General features: G+C 64.2%; 1 protein-coding gene across 1 annotated transcript in view; it reads right to left on the bottom strand.

Moving 5' to 3' along the window:
• The window catches only part of SND1 (staphylococcal nuclease and tudor domain containing 1), a 146,706-nt gene that overhangs the window by 19,883 nt on the left and 110,387 nt on the right, over nucleotides 1-16,436 (bottom strand). The window contains exon 16 of the mRNA XM_063323779.1: nucleotides 12,692-12,801. Within this exon, the coding sequence (XP_063179849.1) occupies nucleotides 12,692-12,801 (110 nt within the window). The remainder of the gene's footprint in view (nucleotides 1-12,691; nucleotides 12,802-16,436) is intronic.

Below are 16,436 nucleotides of genomic sequence, written 5' to 3' on the forward strand. Positions count from 1 at the left end.
GGGACACGGACGGACAAGGAAGGGGTGGGGGGGGGGGGGGGCTGGTTTTTTCGCAGCTCGGCGGGTTGGCGGCGGCACCGGCACCGTGCCATATGGTAGCCCAGGATCGGCGTTTGGGCCCGGTGGGGTTTGGATGCTGGGGGGCGGGGGGGGGGGAGATGAGGGATGAAGGCGGGGGGGGGCACATACGCCGGCGCGCAGGAGATTTAACGCCTGGTAATCGAAGGCCGGATTCATCCGAGCGCGGCAAAATAAGCAAGCGCCTTGGATTTGGGAAAATTCTGCCGATGGGGCGGTTTTTCCTGGAATCCCCCAGGAGCCGGCAGCTCCGGCCGGGATCGGGGCGGCGGAGGGGTGCTGGGGTGAGGAGGGGGAGAATGGGGAGGGGGGGGCGTGATACCCCCAACATCACCCATCTGAGCTTGGGGGGGGGGCACCGCGGCTCCTGCAAGTGTGGCTACCGCCAGCGGCCCGTGTGGCTACCACCGCCGGCATGGCTATAGCCGAGCGCAGGGCCCGTTAAAAAATATACCCTCGGGTTCCCGGCAGGGGAGGGGATGGGGGGCAATTTGGCTGCTCCCCCCACCCCCAGTGTGGGTCTCCCCCTCCCCTGGGTGGCATACGTGTCCCCAGGCCACCGTGGGAGCCTTGGGGACTATCGCCGGGACCCCCACCCCATGTCCCTGGTGGGGGCTGGATGCTGCCCCACCGGGTGGTGGTCCAGCACTGGCCACCCCCATGGACCCCCCTCCCCCCCCCGCAAGGTTTTTTGGTGTCAAGGGCTTTGCCGAGCCCGCCGGTGCCACCCGCATCTCCGGGGACGTGGCTGGGAGAGGGTCCCCCGTCCCCAGACCGGGGTTTGGGGACCCCTGCCCCAGCCCCATAGTCCCCAGCCCCACATCCCTACAGCCCCCAGCCCTGCAGACCCTATCCCCACAGCCCTACAGCCCCCAGCCCCACAGCCCCCAGCCCCATAGCCCCGCAGCCCCCAGCTCTCCAGCCCCACATCCTCACAGCCCCATAGCCCCCAGCCCCACATCCCTGCAGCCCCCAGCCCCACAGCCCCCACAAGGAACACCCACCCTCCCCATGGGGCAGACGGCAGCAGGAGGAGGCGGTGACTCCCCGGGGACCCCCATATTCCCCCCCCCGGGGACACAGCGCGGGGTCCCCATGGCCGACACGGGGAGCTTGGCCGGGAGGGAGGAGGAGGATGAACGTGGGCGGTGGAGGAAGGTGGGTGGGCGGGCAGGCGGACGGACGGACGGACGGACAGACATTCTTGCCAAGATTAAAAATACAGAAGCAAGAAGCTGCGCGAGGTCGGCGCGGCCCCGGCCCTGCTCCACTGGGGCAGGTGGGGAAACTGAGGCACGGCAGCGAGGTGGGGGGGAGGGCTGAGCACCATCCTGCCTCTCCCCTCTCCCCCCCCCAGCTTTCCCGCTGGATTTTCACCCCCAAAACCCTAAACCGCAGACTGCGGCGACTGCTTTTTGGGTTTTTTTTGTAGGGGGAGAGCATTTTATTTGCCATTTCATTTGCCGTTCCCTCGCCCCGAGTCATTAGGATTGCAGCACGGGCTCGTTTGCATAAACAGTTTAGCTGATTTGCATAACGCACCGCACCCCGTCCCCGCCTAATTGGCCTTTATGGCTTGGAACCCCCTAAATTGGGTCAGTCGGGTGGCATGGTGCCACTAGGAACGATGGCAGGACCCCCCCCGCGTTGTCCCACACGGGGTCCCCCCAAGAGCTGGGAAAACCCATCGGCACCGGGATGGGGCAGGGGGGCGGCCGGCGGGGTTTGGGGCTCTCCGGAACCCCTCCGCTACATCCCCCGGCCACACGCCGGTTGCCATGTGGCCACCTCGGTGCGGGCACGTGTCGGGGGTGGGAAGGGCCCTCTGGAGATCACCCAGTCCCACCCCCGGCCAGAGCAGGGTCACCCAGAGCAGGTGGCACAGGAACGCGGCCAGGCGGGGTTGGAATGTCTCCAGAGACGGAGACTCCCCCACCTCTCTGGGCAGCCTGTGCCAGGGCTCTGCCACCCTCACAGCAAAGAAGTTCCTCCTCGTGTTGAGGTGGAACTTCCCATGGTCACGTTTGTGCCCGTTGCCCCTTGTCCTGTCCCCGGGCACCACTGAAAAGAGCCTGGCCCCATCCTCCTGACACCCCCCCTTTCAGTATTTATCAGCGTTGATAAGGTCCCCCCTCAGCCGTCTTTTGTCCAGCCTGAAGAGACCCAAATCCCTCAGCCTTTCCCCATCAGAGAGGGGGTCCAGTCCCCTCAGCATCTTGGTAGCCCTTTGCTGTCCCCTCTCCAGGGCGGACCATCACTGACCCCATGGCAGGCAGGCAGGGATGCAGGCAGGGATGCAGGAAGGCAGGGATGCAGGCAGGGATGCAAGCAGGCAGGGATGCAGGCAGGGATGCAGGAAGGCAGGGATGCAGGCAGGGATGCAAGCAGGCAGGGATGCAGGCAGGGATGCAAGGGATGCAGGCAGGGATGCAGGCAGGCAGGGATGCAGGCAGGGATGCAGGCAGGCAGGGATGCAGGCAGGGATGCAGGAAGGCAGGGATGCAGGCAGGGATGCAAGCAGGCAGGGATGCAGGCAGGGATGCAAGGGATGCAGGCAGGGATGCAGGAAGGCAGGGATGCAGGCAGGGATGCAGGCAGGGATGCAGGCAGGCAGGCAGGCAGGCAGGCAGGCAGGCAGGGATGCAGGCAGGCAGGCAGGGATGCAGGCAGAGTCCCTGTCCGCTCCGCAGAGCCGCGGCCTCCAGGGCTGCCGCGAACTGCTGACACAGCAGCCGGAGCCTCTAATTAAAGCCGTAACGATAAAGGAAAAATGTGGGCTACGAGGCAATCAATAAGGGAACAACCCCCCCCCACCCCCCGCCGGGTCGGGATGCTCGCACCCCCGGGCCCTGGGGGGGGGGCGGTGCAGGGTGCTCGCAGGGGATTAGCAATTCCCCATGGGGTGAAGCAGGGTCCAGCCCCACACATTTTGGGGGGGGGGGACACGACAGGGAGGCAGAACACGCGTCACAGGGAGGATTTCGTGATAGATGCCCATCGTTTCGCTCCCCATCAGCGAGGGGAGGGGGGAAAGCACCACCTGCCCCCCCCCCCCCCCCCCCCCCCCCCCCCCCGTAAAGTCCCTGCTGGAGCCCGGCAATCTGGGGGAAATGGGGGTGCGGAGGAGAAGGGCTGGGGGGGGTGTGGGTGGGATCCTGGGTGCCAGCACCCATGGGCAGGGGGGAACAGGGTGCCTGTGGGAGGGGACCCCCCCATGCCAGGGTGTTGGGGTGGCCGCAGGACGGGTGTCCTGCCCTGGGGGGTGCTGGGTACCGGTGATGGGGAGGGAGCCCCCCACCCCTGTGTCACCCCAAGGCACCAGCAGTCGTTAAGCCCCCCCATCGCCTGCTAATAACGAAGCGGGCGGCCACGGGGTGCGGGGGGGGGGGGCTGCGTGCCCAACATGCCCCCGGGGGCCGTAAAGGAATAAATGCGCAATTCCAGGTAATGGATCGTAGGTAGCGGCTGGGGAGGTCACCCACGGAGCCGTGTCCGTGGCGGCACGCAGTGATTCCCCTCCTCTCAGCCAGCTCCCGGGAAGTGCCGGCCGTGCCGGAGCAGCGCCGGAGCAGCCGGCAGCGCCATCCTGGGTGGCACGGCTGGCGCAGCCGAGCTCTGCACCCCGGCGTTCTCATGGGCATCGCTGCTTGGGGCATCCCCAGCCTGCCTGACATCGGCACTGCGGATGGCACGGCACGGCACGGTATGGTACAGCACAGCATGGCATGGCACGGCATGGCACGGCGCTGCATGGCACGGCATGGCACAACATAGTACAGCATGGCATGGCATGGCACTGTGGATGGCATGGCATGGCACGGCATGGCTCTATGGATGGCACAGCACGGCACGGCAAGGCACGGCATGGCACGGCATGGCACAGCACAGAGTGGCACAACATGGCATGGCACTGCATGGCATGGCATGGCACAAAATGGCATGGCACAGCACCGCATGGCACGGCACAACAGGACACAACATGGCACGGCACGGCACAGGACGGCACAGTATGGCAGAGCACGGCACTGTGGATGGCATGGCACAGCATGGCATGGCACAGCACGGCACAACATGGCACAACATGGCACAGCACGGCATGGCACAGCGTGGCATGGCACTGTATGACACTGTGGACGGCACGGCATGGCATGGCGCAACATGGCACGGCATGGCACGGCACGTCATGACATGGTACACTATGGCATAGCACGGCACAGCATGGCATGGCACGGCACAACACGGCATGGCACGGCACAACACGGCACTGTGGATGGCACAGCATGGCATGGCATGGTACACCACGGCATAACATGGCATGGCACAGCACAGTATGGCACGGCACGGCACAACATGACATAACATGCCACGGCACAGCATGGCACAGCATGGCACGGCACGGCATGGCACAGCACGACACAGCTCTGCCAGCGTGGCTTCCCACCTCACTCCCGCTGCTGCGCCGCGGTGAGCGGGGCCGGGGGCGGCTGGTCCCGTGCCATCGTGCCGTCCCGGCGCGGGGACTCCATGGACACAGGCCAGCCCCGTCCCCGGGGGGTGACACGCGTTTGGGGACAGGGTGTGAGCGCGCACCCGCAGGCACAGAGCCGGGTGCCATCGCCTGCCAACCCCCCCCCCCCCCCCGCCCCCGCCGGGACACACCGAGGAGCAAACCCCCTCCTTGGGGCTCGTCCCCGCTGTCACCTCCTGTCCCCGTCCCCGCTGTCACCTCCTGTCCCCGTCCCCTGCTCCCTGCACTGACACCCCGCCTTTGAAGCGCACAGGGGAAGGAGGTGAGGAAAAAAGAAAATAAAAAGGGGAATAAAGAATAAAAAGCTCCTTTTGCTCAGCTCCTGGAGGACTCCAGAGTTTGACCCAGGATTTTATGGACCTGGCACGTACCAGCGGCCGGGAGGATGGGGACAAAATGGCAGGGGGTGGCAGGGGGAGCTGGCAGAGGCTGGGGGGGCTGGCAGAAGCTGGGGGGTGGTGGCAGGGGCTGGAGGAACCTGGGGACAGGGCAGGGGCTTGGGGGGGGGCTGGCAGAGGGTGGCAGGGGGTGCCAGGGGCTGGCAGGATCTGGCAAGAGCTGGGGGGACTTGAGGACCTGGCAGGGGCTGGCAGGGGGTGACAGTGGCTGGGGGAGGCTGACAGGGGGGACAAGGGGTGGCAGGGGGTGACAGGGGCTGGGGGAGGCTGGCAGGGGGTGACAGGGGCTGACAGGGGGTGGCAGGGGGTGACAAGGGGTGGCAGGGGCTGGGGCAGGCAGTGGAGCACACGCAGTGTCCTGGGGCACGGGGGATGTTTTGGGCCCATTTCCCAGGATTACGGCACCAGAGGGGGTTTTGCAGGGAGGGTGATGCGGGAGAGGGGGGGTCTGGAGCCGTGACCCCCCCCCGCCCCAGCTCCCCACCGGGCAGCCCCATCTGTTGGATGGAGGGAGGATGGGGGATGTCCCCATCACCCGGTTGCCATGGAAACCGAAGGGCATCACCCCCCCCCCCCCCGTCCCCGAGACCCTCCGCGCAACACCCCGGGACCCCCCCATGCTCCAGGCAAGCAGCAGGGCCGCAGACAGGGATAGCACCCCCCCTGGACCCTCAGGGCGGGTGGGGGGGGGGGGCCTGCCACCCCGCCCCCCTGCCCCCCAGGAGGGGGCTGCCACGGTTCAAGAGCCCCATGGACTCTGGGGACAAGCGGGAGCGCGGGCGGCCACCGAACCCCAAAGCCACGCCGGGGGTGGCATCACCACACAGGGCGAGGGGACACCGTGGCAGGAGCCACCCGGGGCAAACCCCAAATGAAGGTGCCCATCGCGTCCCCCCCCCGGCCCCCGGCAGCTCCCTGGGGTGGCAGCGCTTTAACCCTCCCCCGGGGGGACGCGTCACTTATTCACGTCACCCCATTGCGCCGCCGTCCTCAGAGGAGGGACGAAGCCACCGCAGTCTCGGGGCACTTGGCTGCTGCGCCCCACGGGGAGCGTGGAATCTGGGGGGGGGCAGGGGTCCCTCCAGCCATGGCCCCCGGGCAGAGGGGTAGGGGCAGACCCCTGCCCCGCTGCCAGCCGGGCGCCGTGTGCCGGGATGTCCCCGAGGGATGTTTCGGGTCCCGACCCCCTGCTCCCCTGCATCACCCCATCTGCACCCCAAAACGCAGAGCCGGGAGGGCAGCGCCAGTGCCCCACGCCTCCTGGCCGTGCCGTGCCGTGCCATGGTGTGCCGTGCCGTGGTGTGCCGTGCCGTGCCATGCCGTGCCACGCCGGCTTTGCAAGCTGCTGACTAAGCCAAACCAGACCCTTCCCTGTCCCCCGGGACCCCCGGCAGCGCCTGGCCAGCCCCGATGAAAACCAGCAGCAAGGGGTGACCCGCGGCCAAGCCCAACCGCCCCGGTGCTGCCGCCATCGCCCTCCTCCCGCCCCGGCGATGCCCGGCACAACCGGGAGGAGCAGGGTGAGCCACCGCCATGTGCCACAGCATCACGGGAGGGGACCGTCCCATCACTGCCACCCCACCTCAGGCCTGGCTGCTTCGGGGGACACACGCAGGAGCCGGCCGGAGCATGGAATCCCCCCCTCCCCGGTGGCCGCCAGCGCCCAGAGCCGGGCAGCGGCGAGCCGGCAGCTGCGGCTTTGTTAGAGCCCCCATCGAAATTCCACGTGCATCCAGGCCCAGATGGGGCGAAACACTGACGGGGTCGGCGCAGGAAGGAGAAACACAGCCCGGGGGGGGCAGCGGAGCCGCGGGCGGCGGGGCAGGCAACCGCGCTGTGCCGTCCCGGTTGCCCCCGGCACCCCCTCTGCTCCCCTTACTGGTGTGTGAGCACCCAGGGGCTCAGGACCCCCCCCTTCCCCGCAGGGCTGGGAGGTGCTGGGGGGGCCACGACGGCAGAGGTGGGCAGGACCCCCCCCAGCGCAGGCAGCCGGGCGAGCAAGGGTAATGGGATGTGACAGGCGCTGGCTGGTGCGGGGCGGGCAGCGCCGGCAGAGCCGGAGCCTCCAGGATGCGCTGAGGAAGCAGAGCCGTGCCCCTGGGACGCGGGTCAGCAGTTTACAGCAGCCGGACGCACGCCGCAAGATGCTGAGCAGGGACGGAGATGCCTGTCCTGTCCCCGTGTCCCTGCATCCCTGTGTCCCCACATCCCCGTGTCCCCACATCCCCATGTCCCTGCGCCCACCAACCTGCGGCGTTTCGGGTGGGCGCAGGCTCTCGCCGCTCCCGAGCCCCACAGCCGGCTGCATTGCCCTGCGCCCGCAGCCACATCTGCATCTGTGCCCGCATCTGCATCCACTGCCACATCTGCATCCACTGCCACATCTGCATCTGTGTCTACGTCTGCGTCCATGGCCACATCTGCATCTGTGCCCACATCTGCATCCACTGCCACATCTGCATCCACTGCCACATCTGCATCTGCGTCTGTGTCTGCGTCCACGGCCACATCTGCATCCACTGCCACATCTGCATCTGTGCCCACATCTGCATCCATGGACACAACTGTATCTGCGCCCACAGCTGCATCCATGCCCACATCTGCATCTGTGTCTGCACCTACATCCGTGCCCACAACTGCATCTGCATCCACATCTGAATCCGCATCCACATCTTCATCCATGCCCACATCTCCACCCATATCCACACCTGCATCCATGGCCAAAACTGCATCTGTGCTCACATCTACACCCACGGACCCCACTGCATCTGCAGCCACATCTGCATTTGTGCCCCCATCTACATCCACAGCGTCATCTGCGTCCGCATCCACATCTGCGTCCGCAGCCACAGCTGAACCCGCAGCTACAGCTGCACCCACAGCCACATCTGCATCCGTGCCCACATCTGCATCTGCAGCTACAGCTGCATCCACACCCCCATCGTTGACTCAAGCAGAGGAGGCGACACTGGGCAGGAGGAGGAGGAGGAGGAGGAGGAGGGCAAGGAGGAAGAGGAGGAGGAGGAGGCCAGGGCAACCCAGGCCACAGAATGCACGAGTGGCGAAACCCCTCGCTGCATCGCCCTGCCCACGCTCCGCCAGGGAGACAGCAGCTTATTTGCCCCAGCTCCCGGCTCCTGCCCCCCCATTCCTGCCCCAGACCCCCCCATTCCTGCCCCAGTCCCCCAAGACGGGGCAAGATGAAGGCGCCACCTCTCCACACGCAGCCCCACGCTGGCACCGCAGCTGGTCCGTACCCCACACCAGGAACCCCCCGCTTGCCCGGGGGAGGGTCTCCTTTACTTAAACCCCCCCAAAAGCGAAGGGCACCCCCCCCCCGACTCCGTTTCCACAGGAGCCGGTGGAGGAACCCCTGCGCCGGATCCACGGCATCCGCTCACCGCACCGGCACCCAGCGCCCTGCCGGATCCCACCATCCCAAAGGGGGCAAAGATTGAGGCGGGAGGGCTGAGCCTCTGCACCCCCCCCGCCTCGGCCACGGTGGGGAGGAGGCGAAGGCGTTCGGTAACGACGGGTAATTTAACCGGAGCGAGGGATTACCGGCAGCACCGGTGCCAGGGTGTAAAGGCGGCGAAGGGCCGGGGCGGGAGCGGGGAAGAGCGAAGTCATCTGTGCATAAATTGCCGAGTTTTCTCTCGACAGTCGCTCCGGGAGACGGCTGAAGGCTGCGGAGGGCATTTTTACTTTTTTTTTTTTTTTTTTTTTATCCCATATTGAAATTATGAATCACGGCGTAATTACACAAAATGGATCTCGCGCTCCGGTGACACAGAAGCTTCCATCGGGGAAGTCGCCCGAGTTAGTGGGTTTCGGTATCGAGAGACCTTAATGAGAGCGCATTAAAGCCAAGGGGGAGGCGGAGGCGAAGCCCTTTGCACGCTCGGCAGCCCCCACCCGGCCTCGGCCCCCCAGCCCCGGGCAGGATGCGGCCGCGGCACTCGCGTTCCCCCAGAAAAATGGGCAGGAAAAGCCCGAAACAGCACCCAGCGCTGCTGCGAGCTGCCCTGCCGGGAACGCCGGCACGCAGCTCGCCAGGCGCCCGGGTACTTTCTCCTTCAGAAGATCAAAAGAAAGTAATTTTCAGTTTTTTTGTCAGCTGAGAAGATAAAGCCGCTCCCCTGCAGGGCAATTTATGTAATTATTATTAGCGGAGGCCATGCAAGGTCGCCGGCCGCTCCCGCCGAGGAGGGCCCTGCGGCGCTGCCAGCAGCCGGCCGGCCCACGGGCCCCGCGCTGGTGCCGCGGCAGCTCCGGCATTCGCCCACCCTGCACCCATCAGGCATCGGCTACGCACCCGCCGCGCATCCAGCCCCTCTGCATCTGCCACCGGGCAGCCGCGGGGCATCCCCCTCACCTCGCCCCCGCATCCGCTGGGCTGCTGCTGTGCAACCCCACACCGCCCCTGGGCATCACCCTCCGTCCTCTGAGCATCCCCCCCTGCATCCCCCCTGCATCCTCTGAGCGTCCCCCCTGCATCCCCCCTGCATCCTCTGAGCATCCCTCCCTGCATCCTCTGAGCATCCCCCCCTGCATCCCCCCTTCATCCTCTGAGCATCCTCCCTGCATCCCCTCTGCATCCTCTGAGCGTCCCCCCTGCATCCTCCAAGCATCCCCCCTGCATCCTCCAAGCATCCCCCCTGCATCCCCTGTGCATCCCCCCTGCATCCTCTGAGCATCCTCTGAGCATCCTCCCTGCATCCCCCCTGCATCCTCTGAGCATCCCCCCTGCATCCTCTGAGCATCCCCCCTGCATCCCCTGTGCATCCCCCCTGCATCCTCTGAGCATCCCCCCTGCATCCTCTGAGCATCCTCTGAGCATCCTCCCTGCATCCTCTGAGCATCCCCCCTGCATCCTCTGAGCATCCTCTGAGCATCCCCCCTGCATCCCCTGTGCATCCCCCCTGCATCCTCTGAGCATCCCCCCTGCATCCATCCTGCATCCTCTGAGCAGCCTCTGAGCATCCGCCCTGCATCCATCCTGCATCCCTGTGCATCCACCCTGCATCCCCTGTGCATCCCTGTGCATCCACCTGGCATCCCCGGCCATCCACCCCGCACCCGCTGTGCATCTGCTGTGCATCTGCCACGCTTCTGCTGTGCATCCACCCTGCATCTGTTGAGTATCCACCACACGTCTACCATGCATCCCCCCTGCATCCCCTGGGCATCCCCTGGGCATCCGCCCTGCGTCCCCCGTGCATCACCCTGCAGCTGCTGAGCATCCATCCTGCATCCCCTGTGCATCCACATTGCATCCCCTGTGCATCCATCCTGTATCCTCTGAGCATCCCCCCTGCATCCCCCGGGCACCCACCCGCCATCCCCGGGCATCCATCCTGCATCTGCTGTGCATCCACCCTGCATGCCCTGGGCATCCATCCTGCATCCCCTGTGCATCCACCCTGCACCTGCTGAGCATCCCCCCTGCATGCCCTGGGCATCCATCCTGCATCCTCCGAGCATCCCCCCTGCATCCCCTGTGCATCCATCCTGCATCCACCCTGCATCCTTGTGCATCCACCCTGTATCCCCTGTGCATCCACCCTGCACCTGCTGAGCATCCCCCCTGCATCCCCTGTGCATCCATCCTGCATCCACCCTGCATCCTTGTGCATCCACCCTGTATCCCATGTGCATCCACCCTGCACCTGCTGTGCATCTGCCGTGCTTCTGCCGCGCTTCTGCTGTGCATCCACCCTGCATCTGTTGAGTATCTACCACACACCTACCATGCATCCCCCCTGCATCCCCTGCGCATCCCCCATGCATCCCCTGTGCACTCCCCTGCATCCTCTGAGCATCCCCTGCACATCCCCCCTGCACATCCCCCCTGCATCCCCTGCGCATCCACCCTGCATCCTCTGTGCATCCCCCCTGTATCCCCTGCGCATCCACCCTGCATCCTCTCTGCATCCCCCCTGTATCCCACGTGCATCCCCCCTGCATCCCCCGTGCATTCCCTTGCATCTGCCCTGCATCCCCCCTGCATCCCCTGAGCACCCATCCTGCATCCACCCTGCATCCTTGTGCATCCACCCTGTATCCCCTGTGCATCCACCCTGCACCTGCTGAGCATCTGCCGTGCTTCTGCCGCGCTTCTGCTGTGCATCCACCCTGCATCTGTTGAGTATCTACCACACATCTACCATGCATCCCCCCTGCATCCCCTGCGCATCCCCCCTGCATCCTCTGTGCATCCCCCCTGCATCCCCCCTGTATCCCATGTGCATCCCCCCTGCATCCCCCATGCATTCCCTTGCATCCCCCCTGCACCCCCTGCGCATCCCCCCTGCCATGCGCCCGCTGTGCACCCCTTCTCTCAGGGCTGCTCTCCATCCCTCCATCCCCAGCCCGGGCTGGCACCGGGGGCTGCCCCCACCCAGGGGCAGGACCCTGCACTGGGCCTGCTTGGACCCCATGGGGGTCACAGGGACCCCCTTCTCCAGCCTGTCGGGGTCCCTCTGGATGCCATCCCGTCCCCCCGGCGTGTCACCGCACCACTCAGCTTGGTGTCATCCGCAAACTGGCTGAGGGTGCCCTCAGTCCCACTCGATCCCGCTCGATCCCACTCGCCCTCAAGGCAGCACCAACCTCCCTCCCACTTTCCTGGCTTTGCCGGGACACCTGCAGCCACCCCCCCAGCACCCAGCGGGATGTGGCCCCCTCTGCCAAGCCAGACCCGCCCTGGGCACCATGCCACTCCATCCCCAATCCGTCAGCATCGCTCCCCGGGGATGCAGATGTGGAAGCAGGGAGAGCGGGAGATGCCCAGCCCTCCCCAGCCCTCCCCAGTGCTCCTTGGTGTGGGACTGGTGGGGCGGCGGAGTGCGAAGGCAGGGCCACGCCAGCCAACGGCAGCGCGGCTGGGCCACTGCCACCATCGCCACCGGAGCAGTGAGTCAACAGTGGTTTCCACCCAAAATAATCAAACGAAACAAAATAAAATAAAATAAAATAAAATAAAATAAAATAAAATAAAATAAAATAAAATAAAATAAAATAAAATAAAATAAAGTAAAATAAGGAAAGGAAAGGAAAGGAAAGGAAAGGAAAGGAAAGGAAAGGAAAGGAAAGGAAAGGAAAGAAAAGAAAAGAAAAGAAAAGAAAAGAAAAGAAAAGAAAAGAAAAGAAAAGAAAAGAAAAGAAAAGAAAAGAAAAGAAAAGAAAAGAAAAGAAAAGAAAAAAGAAAAGAAAAGAAAAGAAAGGAAAGAAAGGAAAAGAAAAGAAAGGAAAAGAAAAGAAAGGAAAAAAGAAAAGAAAGTGATAACAAATAAAATAAAATTAAAACATATAAAAAATGAAATAATTAAAATAAAACAAAAAATAAAATAAAAACATAAAAATAAAATAAAAATTAAAATATATAAAAATAAAAGTAAAGTAAAATAATTAAAAAAAAATTTAAAAAATTTTAAAATTAAAAATAGAATAAAATAAAATAAAATAAAATAAAATAAAATAAAATAAAATAATAAAAAAATAAAACAGGCGAGCTGTCCCCCTCCAGGAGCAGCTGCCCATCGCTCCCCCCGTGGTGCCCCCAGCGAGGGCCGATTCAGAGCCAGAGCAAACACAGCCCCGCGGCGATCTATGGACCGGGCGCAGCCGCCCGGGGACGCTCTGGGTGTCCCCGGCGTGTCCCCCCCGCCCCCCGCGCAGCCCCTACCTCCCGCTGCAGCACCAGCTCCTTGGTGAAGTGCGTGGCCTCCTCGCTGAAGGGCTCGCCCTCCTGCACCAGCCCCGGCAGGTTCCGCGCCCCCCGGGGACACTCGATGCCTGCGGGAGGAAGAGGAGGAAGAGGAGGGTGAGGCGCCGGGGGGAGGCCAGCCGTCACCCCGCCTGCCGCTGCCGGGGACGTCACCCGCAAGGAGTGTTTCGGGGACGAAAGGGGCCACCCGAGCACAGGCGGGATGCCACCAGCTCCTGGGACACGGGAGGGCCCCCACGGTGGCACTTCCCCGGCACTGGGGACACGAAGAGCCTGGGACAGTCCTGGGGCCACCAGGGATGGGGACACGGGGACGAGCTCCATGGGGACCAGCAAGGGAAGAGCCATCAGTGATGGGGACATGGGGACAAGCAAGGGAAGAGCCATCAGGGATGGGGACACAGGGACAAAAAGGGAAGAGCATCAGGGATGGGGACACAGGGAGGAGCAGGGGAAGAGCCAGCAGGGATGGGGACATGGGGACAAAAAGGGAGGAGCCATCAGGGATGGGGATGAGGGGACAAAAGGGGCAGAGCCATCAGGGATGGGGACACAGGGAGGAGCAGGGGAAGAGCCATCAGGGATGGGGACACGGGGACAAGCAGGGGAAGAGCCATCAGGGATGGGGACACAGGGACAAAAGGGGAAGAGCCAGCAGGGATGGGGACAAGGGGACAAGCAGGGGAAGAGCCATCAGGGATGGGGACACGGGGACGAGCAGGTGAAGAGCCATCAGGGACGGGGACACAGGGACGAGCTCCACGGGGCCAGGCGGGGGCAGAGCCACCAGGGATGGGGACACGGGGATGGGGAAGAGCCATCAGGGATGGGGACACGGGGACGAGCAGGGGACTCCGTTTCCCCAGCTGCAAACCGGGGTGACCCCCCCCCGGGCTCCCCTTCGGCAAAGCGCTGCCGGCGGCGGCACAGGTGATTAAACTGGCACATCCTGCATTATTAATTCCATTTTACATAATCCCTTATTAATGAACCGCCGGGAATGACATCGGCAGCCGCCGGAGCGTTGGAGCCATTTGTGTGGCACGGCGGAGCGTGTCACCACCGAGCGGGGACACCGGCGTGCCCATGAGGATGAGGATGAGGATGAGGATGGCAGCCCTGACCTTGCCGGCGAGGCCGGGGGGGATGGTGGCCGCACAGCACTTTGGGAGTGACACCCATCCCCGGCGTTGCCGAGGTCCGATGGCCGTGCCAGGGACCGGGTGACCAGTTTTGGCACCGCATGGTTGGGGCGGTGGCACTCGCCGGGTTGCCAGGACTGGGGGGGAGGGGGGCACAGCTCGGTGCCCACCATCTCGGTGCCCACAGAGGTGGCAGGGACAAAGTGCTGCCCTGCTCCGGCCGGGAACGCCCCGGGAAAGATTCCGGTGATGGTGACACCGCCGGCACCGCACCGGTGTCACCGCACCCACGGTGTCACCACACCAGTGTCACCACACCGGTGGCACCGCACTGCCAGCATCGCACGCAACCACAGCACCAGAGCCAGGAAAGGAGGCCGGTTCTCACTAAAGCAATTGATTAATTAATAACTTCCAAAGTGCTGGTGTCTCCCCTTACCGAGCTGCCCCCCCGAGCCCCCCCTCACCGCAGGGCGCCGGCGCGGAGGGCGAGAAGGACGCGGTGAAACCCCGGGTCCCCCCGCGCAGCCTTTTCGCTCGCGGTTAAAACGGGGGATTTGCAGCACTCGAAACTAAACCCCCGCACTGGGGGAGGGGGGGGGCGATGGCAGGAGAGGGGGGGGGCTATAGGGGAGGGAGCCTGCAGGACCCCCCCGGCTGGGAATGGTGGTGTCCCCAAGCCCAGCTGTGGGGACCAGTGGGGTCCCCATCCCCACCTCAGGGACCGCTGGGGGTCCCCGGCTGCTCGCGGGCCCTGCAGTAGCCAGGGGGAGGGAGGGAGCCAGACGGCAATCCAGGGGGATGTGTCCCTGTCCCCATCCCCATCCCTGTCCCTGTCCCCATTCCCATCCCTATCGCATCCCTGTCCCTGTCCCCATCCTTGTCACCATTCCCATTCCCATCCCTATCACATCCCCATCCCTGTCCCTGTCCCCATCCTTGTCTGCATTCCCATCCCTGTCCCCATTCCCATCCCTATCACGTCCCCATCCCTGTCCCCATCCTTGTCCCCATTCCCATCCCTATCACATCCCCCTTCCTGTCCCTGTCCCCATCCTTGTCCCCATTCCCATCCCTGTCCCCATTCCCATTCCCATCCCTATCACATCCCCATCCCTGTCCCCATCCTTGTCCCCATTCCCATCCCTATCACATCCCCCTTCCTGTCCCTGTCCCCATCCTTGTCCCCATTCCCATCCCTGTCCCCATTCCCATTCCCATCCCTATCACATCCCCATCCCTGTCCCCATCCTTGTCCCCATTCCCATCCCTATCACATCCCCCTTCCTGTCCCTGTCCCCATCCTTGTCCCCATTCCCATCCCTATCACATCCCCCTTCCTGTCCCTGTCCCCATCCTTGTCCCCATTCCCATTCCCATCCCTATCATTGTCCCTGTCCCTGTTCCCATTCCTGTCCCTGTCGTATCCCCATCCCCATCCCCATTCTCACCCCCTTCCCTGCCCCATCCCACTCCCCATCCCTGTCCCACCCGTGTCCCCCCCACCCAACCCACCCCCTGTCCCCTCCGTCACCGCGGCTGCAGAGCCCGGTGTCAGGCAAAAAACCCTTTTCCCCCTTTTTTTTCCACTCCGCACTTTCTCCGAGGGAAACAAAACATTTCCAGGGAATCTGGCAGGAATTTTGCTGCCGGGACACTGCAGGCAGCTGCCAGCCCCAGCCCTGCCTGTGGCCCCCCCCGGGGCTGGGACCCCCTATCCCTGCCCGTGTTCCCCCCCCCCAACTTCGGTGGCATTGACACCCTCCGCCTGGAAAAAATGGGGCAGGAAAGGAAGATTTTCGGAAACGCGGCAAAACGCGGGGCGGGGAGAGTGGGCGAGCCAGCGATCTTCGTTAAGGAGCTGGGAACCATCAGCCCGGTAACGAAGCGTGTTGTGGCTGGGGAGCTGGGGGGGGCAGGGGGGGAGGCTCCCCCCACCCGGGACCACCCCAGGAGCACCCGGACCCTCCCGTGGTGCAGCCGGGGCGGGAGGGGGGGGCACAGGCAGGTCCCTGGGGAGAGGGGACCCCCCTCCAGCCCCAAGGGGTGGGCAGAGTGGGGGGGGGGACAGGCTTTCGGTGGCAGCCCCCCAGCTCCCGGACCCCCAAAAAGAGCCGGCATGGGCTGCACCCTGACGGGCCCTGGCTGTGAGCGGGAGGAAGGAGCAGAGACGCATCTCCTCCTCCTCCTCCTCCTCCTCCTGCCAGGCTGGCACGGCTCCAGCACGGCATCAGTCCGGCATCGCCAGCGTCTCCAGCACCGTGCCGGGAGGGGAAAATGAGGAGCCAGAGCTGCCAAGAACGTGTCTTCCCTTCCTCCTCCTCCTCCTCCTCCTCCTCCGCTGCTGGGGCTGGGGGAAGGGAGCCGCCGCGGCCAGGGCTTATGCACCACGACAGCAATATTATTATTTATTTATTTCCCACCCCCCTCCCCCCAAGAAAATCATTTGAAGAAAGAGCTGAGGAAGTGTCCGAGTCTTTAAATAAAATAGAAGAAGCTCAAGCGCAGCGGTTTTTTCCCTGCCGCGGCGCCGGGGGATGCCGGCACACGGATACTCCCAG

This window comes from Chroicocephalus ridibundus, chromosome 1 (assembly GCF_963924245.1).
Source record: "Chroicocephalus ridibundus chromosome 1, bChrRid1.1, whole genome shotgun sequence".
Classification (NCBI taxonomy): Eukaryota; Metazoa; Chordata; class Aves; order Charadriiformes; family Laridae; genus Chroicocephalus; species Chroicocephalus ridibundus.